The 21,323-nt window shown below is 41.9% G+C and overlaps 1 protein-coding gene across 1 annotated transcript in view; it reads left to right on the top strand.

Annotated features, from left to right (window-relative positions):
* The window catches only part of noa1 (nitric oxide associated 1), a 42,176-nt gene extending 30,781 nt beyond the window's left edge, over positions 1 to 11,395 (top strand). Inside the window, exons 6-7 of the mRNA XM_073024491.1 lie at positions 7,012 to 7,129; positions 9,167 to 11,395. Of these exons, the coding sequence (XP_072880592.1) occupies positions 7,012 to 7,129; positions 9,167 to 9,363 (315 nt within the window). The 3' untranslated portion in view covers positions 9,364 to 11,395. The remainder of the gene's footprint in view (positions 1 to 7,011; positions 7,130 to 9,166) is intronic.
* Positions 11,396 to 21,323: the final 9,928 nt, after the last annotated feature.

The following is a 21,323-nucleotide window of genomic DNA, read 5'->3' as shown; positions in this document are numbered from 1 at the left end:
GTAGGGATATGGAGGGCCATGGTCTGGGTACAGGTAGGCTGGTGTAGGCAGATTAAATAGCACAGACAAGATGGGCTGAAGGGCCTGTTTCCGTATATCCTTATCTTTATCTTTTTGTAAGGTCAGAATCAGAACAGATTCAATATCATCGGCATATGTTGTGAAATTTGTTAACTTTGCGGCAGCAGCTGTACATGAAAAATATAGAAAACTCTGCATTACAGTAATGCTATCTGAAGGTAGAGCCTTCCTATGAAACCATTCATAAGCCGAAATGCCATAAAGCGAAGAAGCAATTACCATTAATTTGTATGGGAAACTTTTTGAGCGTTCCCAGACCCAAAAAAATAACCTACCAAATAACACATAAAACCTAAAGTAACACTAACGTACAGTAAAAGCAGGAAATATATGATAAATATACAGCCTATATAAAGTAGAAATATTATATGTATGGTGTAGTTTCATTTATCAAAATTGGGAAGACGGCGAGCCAAAATCAATTTGGAGAAAAAAATTGGCACATGCACACCTACGCACGTACATGTGTACGCATACAAGTGCTCGCACAAGACTTCACGGTCATGATAGTCTTTCTCAGGGTAAACACGTATAAAGCAGGCGTCTTTCGTAAAAGCGAATATCCTCTTTGGTAAGTGAAAACAGGAACTAATGTAGGTCTTTCGTAACAGCGGGCTGTCGTAAAGTGAACGTTAGAAAAACAGAGGCCACCTGTATATTAAATAGTTAAAATAAGCAATGCAAAAATAGAAATTTAAAAAAAGTAGTGAGATAGTGTTCATGGGTTCAATGTCCATTTCAAAATCAGATGGCAGTGGGGGAAGAAGTTCCTGAATTGTTGAGTATGTGCTTTCAGGCTTCTGTACCTCCTTCCTGATGGATAACAATGAGAAGAGGGCATGTCTTGGGTGGAGGGGGTACTTAATAATAGATGCAGCCTTCCTAGGGCACCGCTCCTTGAAAATGTCTTGGATACTACAGAAGCTATTACTTATGATGGAGATGACTAATTTTACAACTTTCTGCAGCTTACTTTCATCCTGTGTAGTAGCCCCCGACCCCATCCCCCCATACCGGACAGTGATGCAACCTATCGGAATGTTCTCCACAGTACATCTGTAGAAGTTTGACTGTTTTTGGTGACAAACCAAATCTCCTCAAACTCCTAATGAAATATAGCCATTGTCTTGCCTCCTTTGTAGCTGGCTCAATATGTTGGGATAGGGTGAGGTCCTCAGAGGTATTGACACTCAGGAACTTGAAATTGCTCACTCTCACCATTTCTAATCCTTCTATGGCGATTGGGTTGTGCTCCCTCCTCGTACCTTCCTGAAGTCCACAATCAGCTCTTTGGTTTTACTGATGCATGGTGCAAGGTTGTCACTATGACACACTCAGCTAACTGGAGTACCTCCCTCCTATAGACCCTCTGAAAATCTGAGATTCTCCCAACAATTATATAAGTTTGTATATAACTATAATATATACAAACCCCATTTCCAGAAAAGTTGGGATATTTTCCAAAATGCAATAAAAACAAAAATCTGTGATATGTTAATTCACGTGAACCTTTATTTAACTGACAAAAGTACAAAGAAAAGATTTTCAATAGTTTTACTGACCAACTTAATTGTATTTTGTAAATATACACAAATTTAGAATTTGATGGCTGCAACACACTCAGCAAAAGTTGGGACAGAGTTAAAATAAGATTGAAAAGTGCACAGAATATTCAAGTAACACCGGTTTAGAAGACTCCACATTAAGCAGGCTAATTGGTAGCAGGTGTTACGTATTCGGGCAACAATAATATAGATGAGTTAGGCAAGGGGTTCTATAACAAATAACACGTTTATTAAACACTGATAACAAACCCCCTTCAAAAGTAAACAAACCCAAACAATGACCCGAAACCAGCTGCTGGCAGCTGAATCAAACAGTTCTTAATAGCGTTGCAGTCTCAAACAGTCTTTAAAGTAGTATTGAAAAAAAAGTTCTCCAAAGCGATATGCCGAATGAAAACAGTTCAAAGAACGATATGCCGACAGTTCAAAAGCTCACGGTACTTTTAAAAGGAGAGACTTTTTAAAGCGATTTAAATTCTCTTCCAGGTCGATGTCCTTCGATTCCCAGCGTCGAACTCCCACGTCGAATTTTATTAAATATAACAACTTAAAGTGACTGACCTCTCTTCCACACTATTCTCAAACCCTTTCTGGTCATCCCAGGGGTCAACAGCGAGAATAGTCAACGAAATCCTTCCGAATGAGGATCAAACAAGGTCGAAGTCAATCCATCGAAAATCGATTTTTCTTGATCTCCAAACTTCACTCTCCATTAGCAAAGAAACCGTTGGCTCTGACCTTTTAAACTTTAGGCATTATATAAAACTTCATTTTTAACTAAACTGCGTCATCACATTAAATCACGCAGCAACATGAAGTCATCTTGGCAAATCCAGCCACGAACTGCCCCACCTGACAGGGTGGGTCTTCCTTTTATACCCTGTAGAAAAAACCTGTCACATGACCTCTACTGGCGGGAAAATGACATCACTCCACCATTACCTCATGTCCAGTATAACTTCAACCCCAGTCACGTGACAAGGGTACCACTGTCACGTGTCACGGGTACGTAACACAGGTGAGAGATATCATGACTAGGTATAAAAGTAGCGTCCATCAAAGGCTCAGTCTTTGCAATCAAGGATGGGTCGTGGCTCACCCCTTTGTGCCAAAATTCGTGAGAGAATTGTTAGTCAGTTCAAAAGGAACATTTCTCAACGCAAAATTGCAGAGAATTTAGGTCTTTCAACATCTACAGTACATAATATTGTGAAAAGATTCAGAGAATTCAGAGACATCTCAGTGCGTAAAGGGCAAGGTTGGAAACCACTGTTGAATGCGCGTGATCTTCGAGCCCTCAAGCAGCACTGCCTAAGAAACCATCGTGCTACTGTGACAATTATAGCCACCTGGGCTCGGGAGTACTTCGGAAAACCATTAACACAGTCGCTGCATCCAAAAATGCAACTTGAAACTGCATTACGCAAGGAGGAAGCCATACATCAACTCTATGCAGAAACGCCGGCGAGTTCTCTGGGCCCGAGCTCATCTCAGATGGACCGAAAGACTGTGGAATCATGTACTGTGGTCAGATGAGTCCACATTTCAGCTAGTTTTCGGAAAAAACAGGCGTCGAGTTCTCCGTGCCAAAGATGAAAATGACCGTCCTGATTGTTATCAGCGAAAGGTGCAAAAGCCAGCATCTGTGATGGTATGGGGGTGCATCAGTGCCCACAGCATGGGTGAGTTGCATGTATGTGAAGGTACCATTGACTCTGAGGCGTATATTAGGATTTTAGAGAGTCATATGTTGCCATCAAGGCAACATCTCTTCCCAGGACGTCCATGCTTATTTCAGCAGGACAATGCCAGACCACATTCTGCACGGGCTACAACAGCATGGCTTTGTAGACACAGAGTGCGTGTGCTTGACTGGCCTGCTGCCAGTCCAGATCTATCTCCTATTGAAAATGTATGGCACATCATGAAGAGGAGAATCAGACAACGGAGACCACGGACTGTTGAGCAGCTGAAGTCTTATATCAAGCAAGAATGGACAAAATTTCCAATTGCAAATCTACTACAATTAGTATCCTCAGTTCCAAAACGATTAAAAAGTGTTATTAAAAGGAAAGGTGATGTAACACAATGGTAAACATGTGTTGAGTGTGTTGCAGTCATCAAATTCTAAATTTGTGTATATTTACAAAATACAATTAAGTTGGTCAGTAAAACTATTGAAAATCTTTTCTTTGTACTTTTGTCATTTAAATAAAGGTTCACGTGAATTAACATATCACAGATTTTTGTTTTTATTGCATTTTGGAAAATATCCCAACTTTTCTGGAAATGGGGTTTGTATTTATATTGTTACGAATGTGCCACGACTCTGAGGGGCCGAAGGGTACAAAGTAGCCCCCTCCTTTTTGAGAATCACAAGATCGCTATTAATTCGGGTCTGGGACCCAGGAAATGAGAGAGAGACGTCCAGAATACACAGGTTTGGAATGTGTCCTGGCCTCAGCAAGACGGAACCATTGATAACGGCTATTGTCTCTTAGAGACGGAATTGTGTATTGAGTACTGTACTATTCATTGAAGCCCTCAGGGGGTGACCAGAGTGGGCTGGTTGAGGGATGGCATCATCCCAACCTGATTGACATCTGAGACCCCGTGAGTAAGGATAAAAGAAGGTCTGGGGAACAACCCCTTTAGACGCACCAGGAGAGACGCTAGAAATCCCGTGACAGCTTTTAATAGCGACAGCCGGTGGGGGGCTCGCGTGCGTCCTTTCCTTGCCTGGGATTGGGGCCTTACCACGGAAGAACGGCTTTAACTAAAGGAGAAACCAACACCAACAGAACTCTGGAAGGATCGAAATCATAAAAGGAAAAGCCGGCAAGTTCTAAAAATCTCTCTCTTGACTCCAACCAAAGGCTGCAGCCTGAATGAACTGAGTGACTTTTATATTTCCATCGGACAATACATTATCCCCTAGACAATGATAGAGCTATTTCTTATTATTATTATACCCGCACTTTTAGATCTAGTATTGACGACGTATAGTATCTGTATGTTTGCATTGATATTATTTTTGTGTATTTTTACCAATAAATACTGTTAAAAATAGTACCATCAGACTTCAACGGACCTCTCTATCTTTGCTGGTAAGTGACCCAGTTACGGGGTTCGTAACAATATATAGATGTATAAATAATAATTATATAACTCAATATATAAGTTTGCTGATGACACCACAATTGTAGGTCGTATCTTGGGTAATGATGAGTCTGAGTACAGAGAGGAAATTAAGAACCTGGTGGCATGGTGCGAAGACAATAACCTATCCCTCAATGTCAGCAAGACGAAGGAATTGGTAGTTGACTTCAGAAGGAGTAGCAGATCGTACAACCCCATCTACATCGGTGGTGCGCAGGTGGAACAGGTCAAAAGCTTTAAATTCCTCAGGGTGAATATCACAAATGACCTGACTTGGTTTATAGAGTCCACTGCCAAGAAGGCCCACCAGTGCTTTTACTTCCTGAGAAAGCTGAAGAAATCTGGCATGTCCCCTAAAACCCTCACTAATTTTTATATATGCACCGTAGAAAGCATTCTTCTAGGGTGCATCACAACCTGGTATGGAAGTTGTCCTGTACAAGACCGGAAGAAGCTGCAGAAGATCATGAACATAGCCCAGCACATCACACAAACCAATCTTCCATCCTTGGACTCACTTTACACCGCACGCTGTCGGAGCAGTGTTGCCAGGATAATCAAGGACACAACCCACCCAGCCAACACACTTTTTGTCCCTCTTCCCTCTGGGAGAGGGTTCAGGAGCTTGAAGATTCATACGGCCAGATTTGGGAACAGCTTCTTTCCAACTGTGATAAGACTGCTGAACGGATCCTGACCTGGATCCGGGCCATACCTTCCAAATATCCGGACCTGACTTGCACTACCTTACTTTCCCTTTTCTGTTTTCTAATTATGATTTATAATTTAAATTTTTATTATATTTACTTCGATTTGTACTTAAGGGAGCGCGAAGCACAGAATCAAATATCGCTGTGATGATTGTACACTCTAGTATCAATTGTTTGGTGACAATAAAATAAAGTAAAATTGTTGAATCATCAACAAATTTATAGATGGCATTTGAGCTATGCCTAGCGACACAGTCTTTGTGTAGAGAGAGTAAAGCAGTGGCAAAACACACATCCCTGAGTTTACCAGTGTTGATGATCAGTGAGGTGGAGGTGTTATTACTAATCCACACAGAGTGTGGTCTTCCAGTTAGGAAATCAAGGAACCAGTTGCAGAGTCCCAGATTCTGTAGCTTTTCATTCAGGACTGCAGGAATGATGGTGTTCAGCACTGAGCTATAGTCAATAAACAGCATAGTGTTTGTATTGTCCTGGTGATCCAAGGTCTCATGGAGGGCCATTGAGATCACGTCCGCTGTAGATCTATTGTGGCGATAGGAAATTGCAGTGGGTTCAGGTCATTGCTGAGGCAGGGGTTGATTCTAGCAATGGCCAACCTCCCAAAGCATTTCATCACCGTAGATGTGGGTGCGACTGGACGATAGTCATTAAGGCAGCTCACGCTGCTCTTCTAGTGCACTGATAATAATTGTTACCCTTTTGAAGCAAGTGGAAACTTCCAACCACAGCAACGATAGATTCAAAATGCCTTTGAATACCCCTGCTTGTTGATTGGCACAAGTTTTCAGAGACATACCAGATACTCCATCGGGGCCTGTCACCTTGCAAGGGTTCACCCTCGTTTGGGATACTCCATCGGGGCCTGTCACCTTGCAAGGGTTCACCCTCGTTTGGGATTTGTTGTGTTTTGGTTACATTTAGTTTTCAGGGTAAACTACACTACTATTCTTAATTCCCTTCTCTCCTCACTCCACCCACCAACTTTCTCCTTTTCCTCATTGGCTTTGATTCTTTGCGCAGCTCTGATTCCACAGCTATATACTGCCTCCATAGTAAAGTGGCTTCATTCTTAAATGGAACGTGTAAATTTCCGGTCTAACTTATAAACATTAAACAAGTGTCATGGCCCACACGGACCCTTATACCCCACACCCCATCCCATGACCCATTTTGAAAACTTGATCTCTACAAAATGAAAATACAAAATTATGCTTTGTTCTAAGATCATGATTTAAATGTGGAAATGGTCTAAGATGAAAGTGGTTGTGGAGACTGAAGGATTATTTGTTTGTCAACCCAATCTCTAAAGCTGCATTTAACTTAATTCAGTAGATATAAATGGATGATTAAAAATTGGGGTACTATGGTATTCAGTTGGCAAAAGGATGATTTCAGAGCTGGGGAAAGATGCTGGTTATCAACCCTGTATATTGAATTGCTTCTAAACTTACCTGCTTTGTCTACATTTCCACTAGGTTCCTATTGGTGGTGAGGAAAGAATGAAAAATTTCCCCCCTCTGGTATCCCAGGATATTGAATTGGATGGAATTGGAACCCTTGAGGCTGTTGCTGACATTAAATTTTCTTCAGCAGGTGCTGTCCTTTAATTGCATTTTGACATGTTTAAAATAACACATCCGTACAGGTTACTATTGCATTGTTGCATGATCAGATATACTTTCTGATATCCATACAATAAATATCAGACTGGAGCACTCATGACATAGCTAAAAGGAAAAAAATCAAAAATTGTACTTCCATTGATAAAGATCTTTCAATATAACTGTTTTCTTTGTGAACTAGGTGAATATGCATCTGTGGGAGACAAACCAATCACGTTAAAGTTGTTATTACTGCAAATAAATTGTGTTGCCTATAAATTAATCTACTATGGATTAAATAATTACAAGAAATACCCAGTACTGTACTATAATAAGACAATATCGTCGCTTGAGTTACTAGGCAGTTCCCCTGCCAGTGAGCCAGACTCCCATTGTCATTCTGTCTACTACAGCAAATACATTGCTGCCCCAACGATGGTTTCAGGATTCCAGATTAAAGATTCTTCTAAATCAATACAATTAGAAGGTGCTAGCTACTGTGAATAGCATAGCTTGATTATAAATATATTCTGCTATTTTAAATCACACACCCATGTTCTTCTGAATTTAGGAATTAAATTCATATTTTCCTGGTGTTATTCTTGGGTTTGCTTTGCTTTCATTGCTATTAAAAGGGAAGACCCTACCTCTTGATCATGTAGTTTTAATTTTAACATCTGGTTTGTGTGTGCTACTTTTCTCCTTATCAAGAAAAGAACTTATGCTAAACATTGTGTACACCAGATGAACCATCAACAACGATGCAGTCTCTGCATTTGGAACTACAGAAGCAGCAGTACGAGTATTTGAGCTGTCTGCTATATATGCAGTTATTTATATAGAAATCACAGGTGTTCTTGTCAAAGTCTGGCTTATTTGAAGTGACAGTTCTTGATACTTTGAGAGCATGATATTGTTTAATAATAAATCTTGGATATTCAAGGGTAGATAAAATGTAGATTTTATTAAATAGTATTGTGGTGGAAACCCTTACATTGGTGCAGAATAGTGATTTATGTTCAGTGTCAGCTTTGTATACTATGATCATTGTAGAACTTATGCCTATTAATGTAAGACACCTAGTCTACTGAGCATCTCCTGCATTCTGTTTATTTCTGATTTTTCATCATCTTCAGTATTTTGATACTGGTTTTGTGAAAACGTTGGCAGAACCCAAGTACTATGACATTTATAATAAAAACATAGAAAACCTACAGCACGATACAGGCCCTTCAGCCCACAAAATTGTGCGGAACATGTCCCTACCTTAGAAAAATGGTGGGCTATGGGTAAGCCTAGTAATTTCTAAGCTCCATGTACCTATTCAGGAGTCTCTTAAAAGACCCTATCATATCTGCCTCCACCACTGTTGCTGGCAGCCCATTCCACGCACTCACCACTCTCTAAGTAAAAAGCTTACCCCTGATATCTCCTCTGTACCTACTCCCCAACACCTTAAACCTGTGTCCTCTTGTGACAACCATTTCAGCCCTGGGAAAAAGCCTCTATTAACACGATCAATGCCTCTCATCAGCTTATACACCTCTATCAGGTCACTTCTCATCCTCCGTCACTCCAAGGAGAAAAGGTATTATTTTTGTTTGGGATGAGAAATTAGTAGTCCTGTGTAAATTATCCTTGTATTCCCAGAGCATCTATTGATGTCTAAGCCTATGCACAGATGAGGAAAATGTTAGATTGAAGGAAGGGGGAAATTCAAATTGATGGCTTTATCACTTCCTGCTGTATTTCAAGTGTAAACAGATGAACTGAAATGGCTGGATGTTGGGGGTTATTTACTGGAGTGTCAAATGCTTATAGGTGGAATAATGTATTTTTAAAACTCTTTGCATACAAAGAATTTTGGTAAATTTGCTGTAGATTGGAGGGATGAAATTGGATATGGACTGAACACAGGAAATTGGGACAAGCTGGGTGAGCACCTGTTCAGTACAGACTCATGCATCTATATTGTGTTGCTCTATGGCTGTAACATAAATGTCTAATTTCATGTTTGCTCTTTTTTAAGGCTGGGTTGCAGTGACTGCACATCCAAAGGATAAGATTCACCTTCGAGCATATACTCCTGCTGGAATTGGCTTAATGGTTGAGAAGCCACCTCTCCTTCCATTTATTGTTGGGGTTAAAGGAGAACGAATAAGAAAAACCCCAGCTTATAAACTTAAAAAGCCATTGCCATTTGTTCAAAACTTTGCAGCCCACTAGAGGAATGTGACTGTGGCATACTTATAAAAATGACTTACAGAACTGTTCGTTGAAACTCTGAATGTGCAGGCTTCATTTTTTTTGTAATTTTGAAAGGAAGCTGGTTAGGTTATCAGCAATATCTGTACTGATAATGTTGGAGTGCTGTACTTTTGACAGAATTGAGAATAAATGAATGTACAAAATCACAGCAATCTGTTAAACAAAACTGATGAATGGGACAGAGCAGTGTTCTATAGGGATTTAAATGTAGAGGCACCAACCATTAATTGTGCTATAGTTCAATCCTCCAGAGCTGATTGCAATCTGATATCCATTAGACTTCTTGGACTGTAGGAACATCCTCATGCATTTTGCCCTTTAACTATATTTAGCTACTCCAGTAGTTCATTTGCACTATTCACAGTCCTGCAGAAGATGACTTTCATGCACCATTGCCACTTCATTTATGTACAGTGTGATATTCACTGTATCTAACTTGTGGCACAAAGCTAATACTGCGTAGCAGACCAAAAAGTTCTTTAGTTTGACCCAACCACAAGACCTTCATCCACATATTTGCAGTATCTTCCACGTGATGCTTTGCAAAGTTTTTATGGGAAAGGACATGCTTTTTGTTTAAGCCTGTGCTTCCGCCTTGCCACTCTTCCATAAATACCCTTTTTGTACAAGGCCTTGGATTGTAAAGCCACAAACTTCATCTGCACTTGTGACCTCCGACTTCTGCAGCTTACTTGTTGGCATCACAGTAGCCCTCATAAGTGCCAATTTCATCCGGTGGCTAAGCTTAGAGGGACGGCCTGACCTAGGCAGTGTGGCTGTGGTTTCATTATTTTCCCCACTTTTTCACAATGTACTGTACTAAGCTCCGTGGTATGTCCAGTACCTTTGAGATGGCTTTGTACCCTTCCCCAGATCTGTGCTTCTCTATTATCATTTCCTGACTTGCCTTGAGTGCTCTTTTGTCTTCATTTTGGTTTGGTCTTTTGAAAATCTTCCATACTGTTGGACATTACAGAGAGAGGGTATTTATCCTTAGGAATTTATTGAAAACAGGTGATCCTCAAATTTTCTACATCAACAAATTGGGTGAGTTGATAAGGTTAATTACAAAGGGGATGAATACTTTTTCAGCCTCGCAATTTTGGTTTTTAATTTTTAGTAAATTGTTGGTAGGTTTTGGAATTTCTCTATTGATTTGACATGATGCCCAATATTTATAGATGAGCTTAAAATCCTACTTTAATATATTTAAAATTTAGAAAATGAGACAGTAAAATGTGAAAATGGTTGTGGGGCTGAATACTTTTTCAAGACTACATAGAAGGGACCTATTGTCCATTAGTGGGCAGGAATGATATAGATTGGCTGGTCGAATGATGTTCCAGCAACAGTCTTGAACTTGCCATCATCAAGACCAAGGAATTGATTGTGGACTTCAGGAATGGGAAGACAGGAGAACACATATAATTAATTATTAAGTGAACAGTAGGGGAAAGAACGAGCAGCTTCAAGTTCCTGAGTGTCAAGATTTGAAGATCTGTCCTGAACACAACATAGTATTGCAATTAAAAGAAGATGAGCCAGCGGCTAAATTTCATTATTAGTTTTAGGAGATTTGGTACATCACTAAAGACAAGTAAATTTCTATAGATGTACCATGAAGAGCATTCTGACCAGTTGCATCACTGTCAGATGTAGAGGTGACAATGCACAGGATCAGAAAAGGCTGCAGTGTTTTGTAAACTCAGCCAGCTCCATCTTGGGCAATTTTCATCGGTAAGGACTTTCAATGTGTGGGACATGCCTTCGTTTCATTTCTACCTTCAGGGAGATGGTACAGGAGCCTGAAGACACAACGTTTAGGAATGGTCCATGAACACTACCTCTGCTTTGCTCTCTGTTTGCACTACTTATTTTCTTTTTGTATTTCTTACTGTAACAGTTTATATATATTTTGCACCGTACTGCTGCCAATAACAACAAAATCAAAGTATGTCAGTGATAATAAACCTGATTCTAATTACTGTCATTCCCTTCATATCATTAGTCTACTTAAAATCCTTGGAAACTATTAAAATGCAACTTCCACTACTACACTCATTCCAGACACCCACCATTCACTGCATAAAACAACTTACCACTCATGTCACCTTTAAACTTACTTAAAACCATGTTCTATAACTATCTTAAGGAAAAGATTTTGATCATCCACCCTATCGATGCTCTCAATTGCAAAAAAAAAGACTATTAGATCTCCTTTCGGCCTCTGACACTCTAAGAGAGCAACCCAAGTTTGTCCAAACTTGCCACCTTCTCATACCCTCTAATCCAGGCAGCATCCTGGTAAACCTCTTCTGCAATCTTTTTACAGTCTTCATATCCTTCCAATGATGGGATTAGCAGAAATGCACACAATGCTTGAAGTGTGGCCTGGCTAAAGTTTTCTATGGCTGCCCACGACTTACTTATAGCTAACATTCCCCCCACACACACATACCAATGCATGCATGCCACACACTTTTACTACCTCATGTACCTGCAAGCCACTTTCAATGCCATTGAATACTATTAACTTTAACTTCCTCCTTAAATGCAACATTAATCCCAAAATGCAACATTAATACTCCTTTACATTGTTCAGTTTCATCACAAACTTGCTAATGCACTTATCAACATTTTCATCCAAATCTCATGTATTAGATATATATACTGTGTCTGTATGTAATATATAAATAAAACGGAAGTTCCAGCACAGATACTTGTAGAATACATCATGTACCTCCAGCCAGAATAACAGCCATCTAGCCAATTCGCTTTTATCTTCTGGATCAATTTACCAGTAGAGACTTTATCAAATGCCTTCCTAAAATCAACGTAGATAATACCTCCTGTCTTACCTTCGTTGAGCTGTTTTTGAGGCAACAAAGGTGCTTAATCAAGTTTGTACCTCATGAACTGCTCCACACAAGGCTATGCTGACTGTACCTAAGCAGCCTGTGCATTTCTAAATGCACATAAATTCTGTCTTGAAGTATCACCTGTTACGTAACCGCGTAACCAGGTAACTTACCAGCAAAGATAGCGGGATCAGCTGAGTCGGATGCTACTATTTTCAAACGTTTTATTCAAAAAGGGGCACAAACGTATGGTTAATACAAAACATTCAGATCAATACATCGTCAAAACTCAATCTAAAACACCGGTGTAATAATAATCAATCAGAAATAAGCTCTATAGTTGTTTAGGGGTTAATACTGAGTCCAATTGAAATATAAAGAGTCACTCAGAAGTTTGCAGGCTTTTCCCTTTTGGGAACCGCTGGGGTTTCACGTTGTGGAGAGAGAGAGATGGTTGAGAAAGGATAAACACTTGCCCCCCCCCTCAGACCCTCCTTTATACTTCTTCACGGGATCGCAGGTGTCAATCAGGTTGCAGGTGATGCGATCTCTCTCTCAACCAGCCCACTTTGCCCGAGGGCTTTTCACGTGGTCTTCATGAGACAATAGTCAATATCGCCTTTATTCTGCTTCTCGGGAGAACGTGGTCTTCCGCACGTCTCTCTCTCTCTTGGGTCAGTTGACCCCCCCTCGACTAGGGCTCTTGCGATTCTCACAAAGGAGGGGGCCGAGGTCATAACACACCTTAAATAATTTCCCTAACTAACATGAGACTCTGATTTATAATTACCTGGGTTATCTTTATTTCCCTTGAACAACATTTGCTACTCTCCAATCCTCCAAGTCCTCGCCTGTTGCTAGTAAAACACAAAGATCTTTGTCAAAGTCCAGCAACCTCCTTACTTGCTTCGTTCAGTATTCTGGGATATACTATATGCCACCAGGCCCTGCAATTTATCCATCTTAATGCTTTTAGAAGACCCAGCATTATCTCCAAAATAATCTCAAAATATCCCAGCACATTAGCATGCCCAACTCTGTTTTCACTGTCCTTCAAATCATTCTCAGTAAGTACCGATGCAAAGTACCTATTTAGTGATTAATATGATTTGCAAGTTTAATTAAATTTAACTAGTATGAGACAAGCCACTTCGAGAGTGTGCAAGTACAGAGGTTGGTGGTCTCCAGTGATTAAGCACGAGTAACATGTTTTTGTTACATGGAAATGGAGTATAAGAAGACTCACTTTGTCTACAACAGAACAATGATAAGACTATACTGGGAACATCGCTCATAGTTTTGATCTTATATAGACAGTAGATGTACATACTTGCCTTTAGTGATGATGCGGCAACAAATATACACCATTGCTGGTCTACTGATCTGGTGCTCTCAGTGCAGCCGCCTTTACATCCAGAAGGCCTAACATAGATGAGGGGAACAATTAATTTAGCAACTTCGCTCTGTCTGCCACAACAGATGGGATTTCCTAATGTCCACCCATTTTAATTCTACTTTCCATAACAGATAGGTGTAGAATTAGGCCCATTTGAGTCTGCTCTACCATTCAATCATGGCTGATCCTTTTTTCCCCTCCTCAGCCCCACTCTCCAGCCTTCTCACTGTAACCTTTGATGCCATGTCCAATCACGAACCTATCAAGCTCTGCCGTAAATATACCCAAGCACCTGGAATCCACCCTCATCTTTCAAAATTCAAGTAAGTACAGACCCAGCTATCAAACGTTCCTCGTATGATAACCTTTTCATTCCCAGAATCATCCTTATGAACCTCCACTGGACCCTCTCCAATGCCAGCACATCTTTTTTAGGATGAGGAGCCCAAAACTGTTCATAATATTCAAGGTGAGGCCTCACCAGTGCCTTATAAAGCCTCAGCAACACATCCCTGCTCTTGTATTCTAGATTTGAAATGAATGCTAACATTGCATTTGCCGTCCTCACCACTGACTCAACCTGCAAGTTAACCTTTAGGGTATTCTGCACAAGGACTCCCAAGTCCCTTTGCATCTCAGATTTTTGGATTTTCTCCCCATTTAGAAAATAGTCTGCATATTTATTTCTGCTACCAAAGTGCATATCCAAGCATTTTCCAACATTGTATTTCATTTGTCACTTTCTTGCCCATTCTTCTAATCTGTCTAAGTCTCTCTGCAGCCTACCTGTTTCTTTAACATTACCTGCCCCTCTGCAAACTTGGCAACAAAACCATTTATTCCATCATCTAAATCATTGATATACAGCATAAAAAGAAGTGGTCTCAACACCAACCACTGCAGAACACCACTAGTCACTGGCAGCCAACCAGAAAAGGATCCTTTTTCTCCCCAGTATTTGCCTCCTACCAATCAGCCAATGCTCTACCCATTCCAGTACCTTTCCTGTAATACTATGGGTTCTTAACTTGTTAAGCAGCCTCACGTGTGACACCTTGTCAAAGGCCTTCTGCAAGTCCAAATAGACAACATCCACTACATCCCCTTTATCTATCCTACAGGTAATTCCTCAAAGGATTTCAACAGGTTCATCAGACAAGATTTTTCCTTAAGGAAACAACTTTGTACTAGCTTTCAGCCCTAACAACGGCAAGGGCCAAACTGTTCCGGGCCATCAGAGAGGCAAAGTGTGCACACGCCCAGTGAATCCACAGCCACTTCCAGGACAGCGGTGACATGCAGCACACGTGGAAGAGCATTCAGGACGTCAACTACAGGACAGCATCACCTGACTGTGCTCCCTCCCAGATGCGCTGAATAACTTCCATGCTCGTTTTGAGGCAGAAAATGACGTGGCGGTGAGGAGGTCCACCCCTCCTACAAATGACCAGGTGCTGTGTCTCACCATGGCTGATGTGAGAAGAACCCTGTGCAGAGTCAACCCACGAAAGGCTGCTGGACCAGACAATAATCTTGGTAGAGTGCTTAGAGGATGTGCAGACCAGCTAGCAGATGTTCTCACTGACATCTCCAACATCTCCCTGAGCAGCGCCACTGTTCCAACGTGCTTCAAGGCCGCCACCATCATCCCCGTGTCGAAGAAGTCTTCAGTGTCCTGCCTCAATGACTACCGTCCCATTGCACTCACATCCATCATCATGAAGAGTTTTGAGAGGCTCGTCATGAGGCACATCAAGACCCTGCTGCCCCCCTCACTGGACACCCTGCAGTTTGTGTACCGTCCCAACCATTCAACAGACGACACCATTGCCACCACCCTCCACCTGGCCCTAACCCACCTGGACAAAAAAGACACATACGTTCGAATGTTGTTCATAGACTTCAGTTCAGCATTCAACACAATCATCCCTCAGAAAATGATTGGAAAGCTGAGCCTACTGGGCCTGAACACCTCCCTCTGCAACTGGATCCTAGACTTCCTGATCGGGATCCAGATCGGGAGCAGCATCTCCAACACCATCACACTGAGCACTGGAGCCCCCCAGGGCTGTGTGCTCAGTCCACTGCCGTTCACTCTACTGACCAACGACTGCTGCAACACACAGCTTGAACCACATCATCAAGTTCACCGATGACACAACCGTGGTGGGTCTCATCAGCAAGAACGACGAGCCAGCTTACAGAGAGGAGGTGCAGCGGCTAACGGACTGGTGTAGAGCCAACAACCTGTCTCTGAATGTGAACAAAACAAATGAGATGGTTGTTGACTTCAGGAGGGCACGGAGCGACCACTCCCCGCTGAACATCAACAGCTCCTCGGTAGAGATTGTTAAAAGCACCAAATTTCTTGGTGTTAACCTGGCAGAGAATCTCAACTGGTCCCTCAACACCAGCTCCATAGCAAAGAAAGCTCAGCAGCGTCTCTACCTTCAGACATTTCAGCGCCATTACAGACATTTACACTACAAGCTGCATCCGCAAAGCAAACAGCATTATGAAGGACCCCATGCACCCTTCATACAAACTCTTCTCCCACCTGCCATCTGGGAAAAGGCACTGAAGCATTCGGGCTCTCACAACCAGACTATGTAACAATTTCTTCCCCCAAGCTATCAACCCTCAATACCCAGAGCCTGGACTGACACCAACTTACCGCCCTCTACTGTGCCTATTGTCTTATTATTTATTGTAATGCCTGCCTGCACTGTTTTGTGCACTTTATGCAGTCCTGGGTAGGTCTGTAGTCTGGTGTAGTTTTTTTTTTCTGTGTTGTTTTTAATTTTCCAGCCCTCTGACACCATGCCAGAGATCATTGAAAGATCATTACTAATACCTCCACAATCACTACCACTACCTCTTTCAGAACCCTAAGTGGAGTTCATCTAGTCGGGTGATTATGTCCCCTTAGGTCTTTCAGCTTTGTGAGCACCTTCTCCCTTGTAATAGTAACTGCACTCATTTCTCTTCCCTCACACCCTTCAACATCTGGCACACTGCTACTGACACAAAATACTCATTTAGTTCACCTGCCATCTCCTTGTCCCTCATTATTTATCTGGCCTCAGTTTCTAGCAGTTCTATATCCACTCTCATCTCTTTTTTTTTTACATACTTGAAAAAGCTTTTACTATCCATTTTGATATTGTTTGCTATCTTGCTTTCATATTTCATCTTTTCCTTCCTAATGATTCTTTTAATTGCTGTCTGCAGGGTTTTAAAAGTTTCCCAATCCTCTGTCTTCCCACTAATTTTTGCTGTGTTGTATGCCCTCTCTTTTGTTTTTCCATTAGCTTTGACTTCCCCGTCAGCTACGGTTGTACTATTTTGTCAATTGAGTATTTCTTCATTTATGGAATACATCTGTCCTGCACCTTCCTCATTTTCTCCCAGAAACTCACACCATTGCTGCTCTGCTGTCATCTCTGCCAGCATCTCTTTCCAATTTACTTTGGCCAACTCCTCTATCACACCACTTTAATTTCCTTTACTCCACTGAAATACTGCTATGTCAGACTTTACTTTCTCCCTATCAAATTTCAAGTTGAACTCAGTCATATTGTGATCACTGCATTCTAAGGTTCTTTTACTTGAAGCTCCCCAATCACCTCCAGTTCATTACATAATACCCAATTCAGAAAAGCTGATCCCCCAGTTGGCTCAATAACAAGCTGCTCTAAAAATCAAAGGAACTGGTTGTGGACTACAGAGGAATGGAGACAGGCTAACCCCTATTGGCATCAATGGATCTGGGGTTGAGAGAGTAAACTGCTTTAAGTTCCTCAACATCCACATCACTGAGAACCTTATGTGGTCCTCTTTCACCCTAGATGGTTGAGGAAGATGGGCCCCCAGATCCTAAGAACTTTCTACAGGGGCAGAATTGAGAACATCCTGACTGGCTGCATCACTGCCTGGTATGGGAATTGCACCTCCCTTAATCACAGGGTTCTGCAGAGAGTGGTGCAGACAGCCCAGCACATCTGTAGTTGTGAACTTCCCAAACTGCTGCAGCTTTAATGTGTAGTGATCTTTCCCTCCAAGACAGCGGTGATCTATCATCACATTCACTGGGTTTTGGCTATTTAAATTGAGATCCTGTCTTCTCTTCAGGAAAATGTTTTAAAAATACTTTGGGAGAATTCAGGTGTTTATATGTGATATATCATATGATATCTGGATAAGTTTAATGATGATGGGTTTAATGTTGTGGGCTGTATAAAAGGGGATGATGAATCAGCATACAGGAGGGAGATTGAAAACTTGGCTGAGTGGTGTAATAACAACTGCTCACTCAATGTCAATAAGACCAAGGAGCTGCTACTAAACTTCAGGAGAGGGAAACCAGGAGATCCATGAGCCAGTGAACATCAGAACCTATTTATGGCCTTTGTCAACCTCTCCAAAGCATTCGACACTGTGCAAAGAGAGCTCTTATGGGATGTCCTCCTCAGGTTTGGCTGTCCCAATAAATTTGTTAACATCTTCCGCCAGTTCCACGATGGGATGACTGCTCGGATGACCATAGGAGGACAAGAGTCCGAGCCCTTCGTTGTATGCACAGGGGTGTGTGCTAGCACCAGTGCTTTTTAACATCTTCCTCCTGTGTGTTACCAAGCTTCTCCACAACGAGATTAAAGACAGCAGCAGTGTGGCAGTGGACGTCAGATTAGCTGGCAACCTCTTTAACATCAGGAGGCTCCACGCAAACACCAAACTCCATAGAGAACGGGTCCTGGAGCTGCAGTATGCAGATGACTGTGCTCTTGTGGCCCATACTCCGGAGGATCTTCAGATTGTCCTTGCTGTGGCGGTGAGAGCGTACAGCAGGATGGGGCTGACTGTCAATACCACCAAGACGGAAATGGCTTGCCAATGGAGTACCAGTGTCCCACCCACCCTACCTGCCTTCACCGTTGGTGACGAAAAGCTGTCAGTAGTGCCATCTTTCAAATATCTGGGGAGCATTCTCTCTGAGGACAGCGGCATTGACGACGACATACAGAGCCGCATTAAACAGGCATCAACTGCCTTTGGGAGACATCGACATAGAGTCTTTCAGAACAGGAGCCTTCGTCCCTCCACAAAGGTCGCTGTATACCAAGCGGTCAGTGTCACCATCGTCCTTTATGGCTGTGAAGCTTGGGTAACCTACAGCCGTCACATCAAGTCCTTGGAGCGCTTCCACAGAAGCTGCCTTCAGCGCATCCTGGGAATTACCTGGCGTGAGCGGGTGCCTCACACTGAAATATTTGTAAAGACCAACTGCAGAAGTATTGAGCCATGATCACTCAGCGTCAGTTGCAGTGGCTGGGGCACGTGATAAGGATGCCCCCATGTCGGCTACCCCGCAGAGTGTTATACGGCCAGCTACATCATGGTCGATGCTCAGCTGGAGGGCCGAAGAAGCGCTATGAGGATCAGGTGAAAAATGCTTTGAGGAAGTGCGAGATCAGACCTGAGGACCTGGAGGATGTTGCTGCTGACCGTAACACTGGGCGACAGCTGTGTAGGGATGGGGTTCGTATTCTGGAGATGGAAAGAACAACCAGAAGACAGCTGAAGAGAACCAGGAGAAATGCAGCCATGGTTGCCACCACTACCACATATACATGTCCCACCAACAATAGAGCTTGTGGGTCCAGGATAGGATTGTACAGTCATCAAAAATCTCACCGTTAAAGGAGTGGACGTCATAATCGGATTTCGATGGACAACCGAAGAATCATCAAAGGATCAGAGGTGGAGAGGGTCAGTAACTTTAAATTCCTGAGCATCACGATCTCAGCAGACCTGTTCTGGACCCATCATACAAATATAATTGCAAAAAAGCACAATAGCGCCTCTACTTTCTCAGGCGTGTAAGGAGATTTGGCATGTCATTGAAAACCTTGGCAAACTTCTATAGATGTATAGTGGAAAGTGTGCTGACTGGCTGCATTATGGCCTGGTATGGGAACAACAATGTCTTTGAGTGGAAAATCCTACAGAAGATAGTGGATTTGGCCAGTACACCGCGGGTAAAACCTCCCAATCATTGAGCACGTCTAAATGAAATGTTGCCATAGAAAACAGCATTCATCAAAGATCCTCACCACCCAGCCCATGCTCTTTTCTCACTGCTACCCTCAGGTAGAAAGTACAGGAGCCTCAGGACTTGCACCACCAGGTTCAAGAACAATTACTACCCCTCAACCATCAGGCTCTTGAACAAAAGGGGATAACTACACTCTGCTATAGTTATTTCACACTTATTTATTGCTATTTATTTTTATGTCTGCATTTGCACAGTTTGCTTACAATTTATAGTTGCTACGCCCATATAACAAGAATCTCTAGGTTGTATGTGGTGGTATGTATATACTCTGATAATAAACTTTACTTTGAACTTGAATATTTTACTTCAGCATCATCTTTAGAAATATATTTACTTGTTGTAATTTTATTTTTTGTGGTTTCTGCTTCATACAAGTTATTTGCAACCTTGGTTTAAATATGTAGCCTAACACCAAAGTATTTAAACATAACATGCTGAGATAGAAAATTTGAGGAAATGCAATTTTTACATCTCACCATCAGATTGGCTGTTAGAATTATCAAGAGAAGTGCCCCCATCCCGCTGAGACCAAAGCAAGGACTGAGAGCAACAGCACTCACTGAAAGAAGTATGGCAAAGAACTTACCAACTCAGTTGTCCTCACGCCCTTCCACAACACCATCCTGTCCATCTCTCTTAACTGCAGACCAACAAGAGGCTGGTAATGGAAGACAACAGAGCAGCTGAAACAGATGGTTCTAAAATTTGATAAGAGTGAACATTCTGACTCAAATTCATAACAACCTCCTCAGCTGGAATAGTAACGTGTCTAGATATAGTTGTCTGGCTTCAAAGTAACAAGTCTAGTTGGATCTCCCATCTGCCAGAAGGAAAATCATCACAAGGAGCTTGCTCACTGACTTCTCCCAATGGGTGAAAAGCTACTTCACAAATCCCAAATCCAAAGATAAACTATCTGATTATTCCAAGTAAAATACAAGCAGCAGCAGTATCAACACAAAAGCATTGTGAATATGATGAAAGACATATACCACCTCCTATAACATTCCTATGGCAGAGTCTGTAGATCCCACAGATTCTTAAGCACCTCAAAAACCACAGAAGTGGAATGGAAGCAAGTCACTTTTGTCCCCAGAGGAGTACTAACAAATACCTCACCTCAATTTTTGATCTTTGCAATAAGGTAAATGTTCAATTACATTTGCAGCAACTTGACAATTGAAACAATCTGTACCAACCTGCAGCAAAGCCTAGACGTTCAGACATGGTCAACTATAAATGCTACATCAGTTCCAGGCAATACCTCTAAGTACTCACAATGAGCAAGCCTAACAACCTATCCTGACATTCAATAGTATTAACTCACAAAGCTCCTCCCCAACCCCTCCCCATCATAGATTTATCTAGATTTGCCGCATAAAATTTGTGGTCATGAGGGTTTCCTGCAGCAAGCAACTAAGTTTTGCACCAACTAAGGTACAAGTGGGACTGTGATGGAACATGCCCATTTAACTTGAAAATACCAACTTCAAAAAGAACATCAGCAACAATGTAGAAGGTGGCAGTTTGATTGTAGCCCACCCACCAT

Source organism: Hemitrygon akajei, chromosome 2, assembly GCF_048418815.1.
Source record: "Hemitrygon akajei chromosome 2, sHemAka1.3, whole genome shotgun sequence".
Classification (NCBI taxonomy): domain Eukaryota; kingdom Metazoa; phylum Chordata; class Chondrichthyes; order Myliobatiformes; family Dasyatidae; genus Hemitrygon; species Hemitrygon akajei.
Note: the sequence above shows the minus strand (reverse complement) of the source record. Positions and strands in the feature narration are given on the sequence as shown.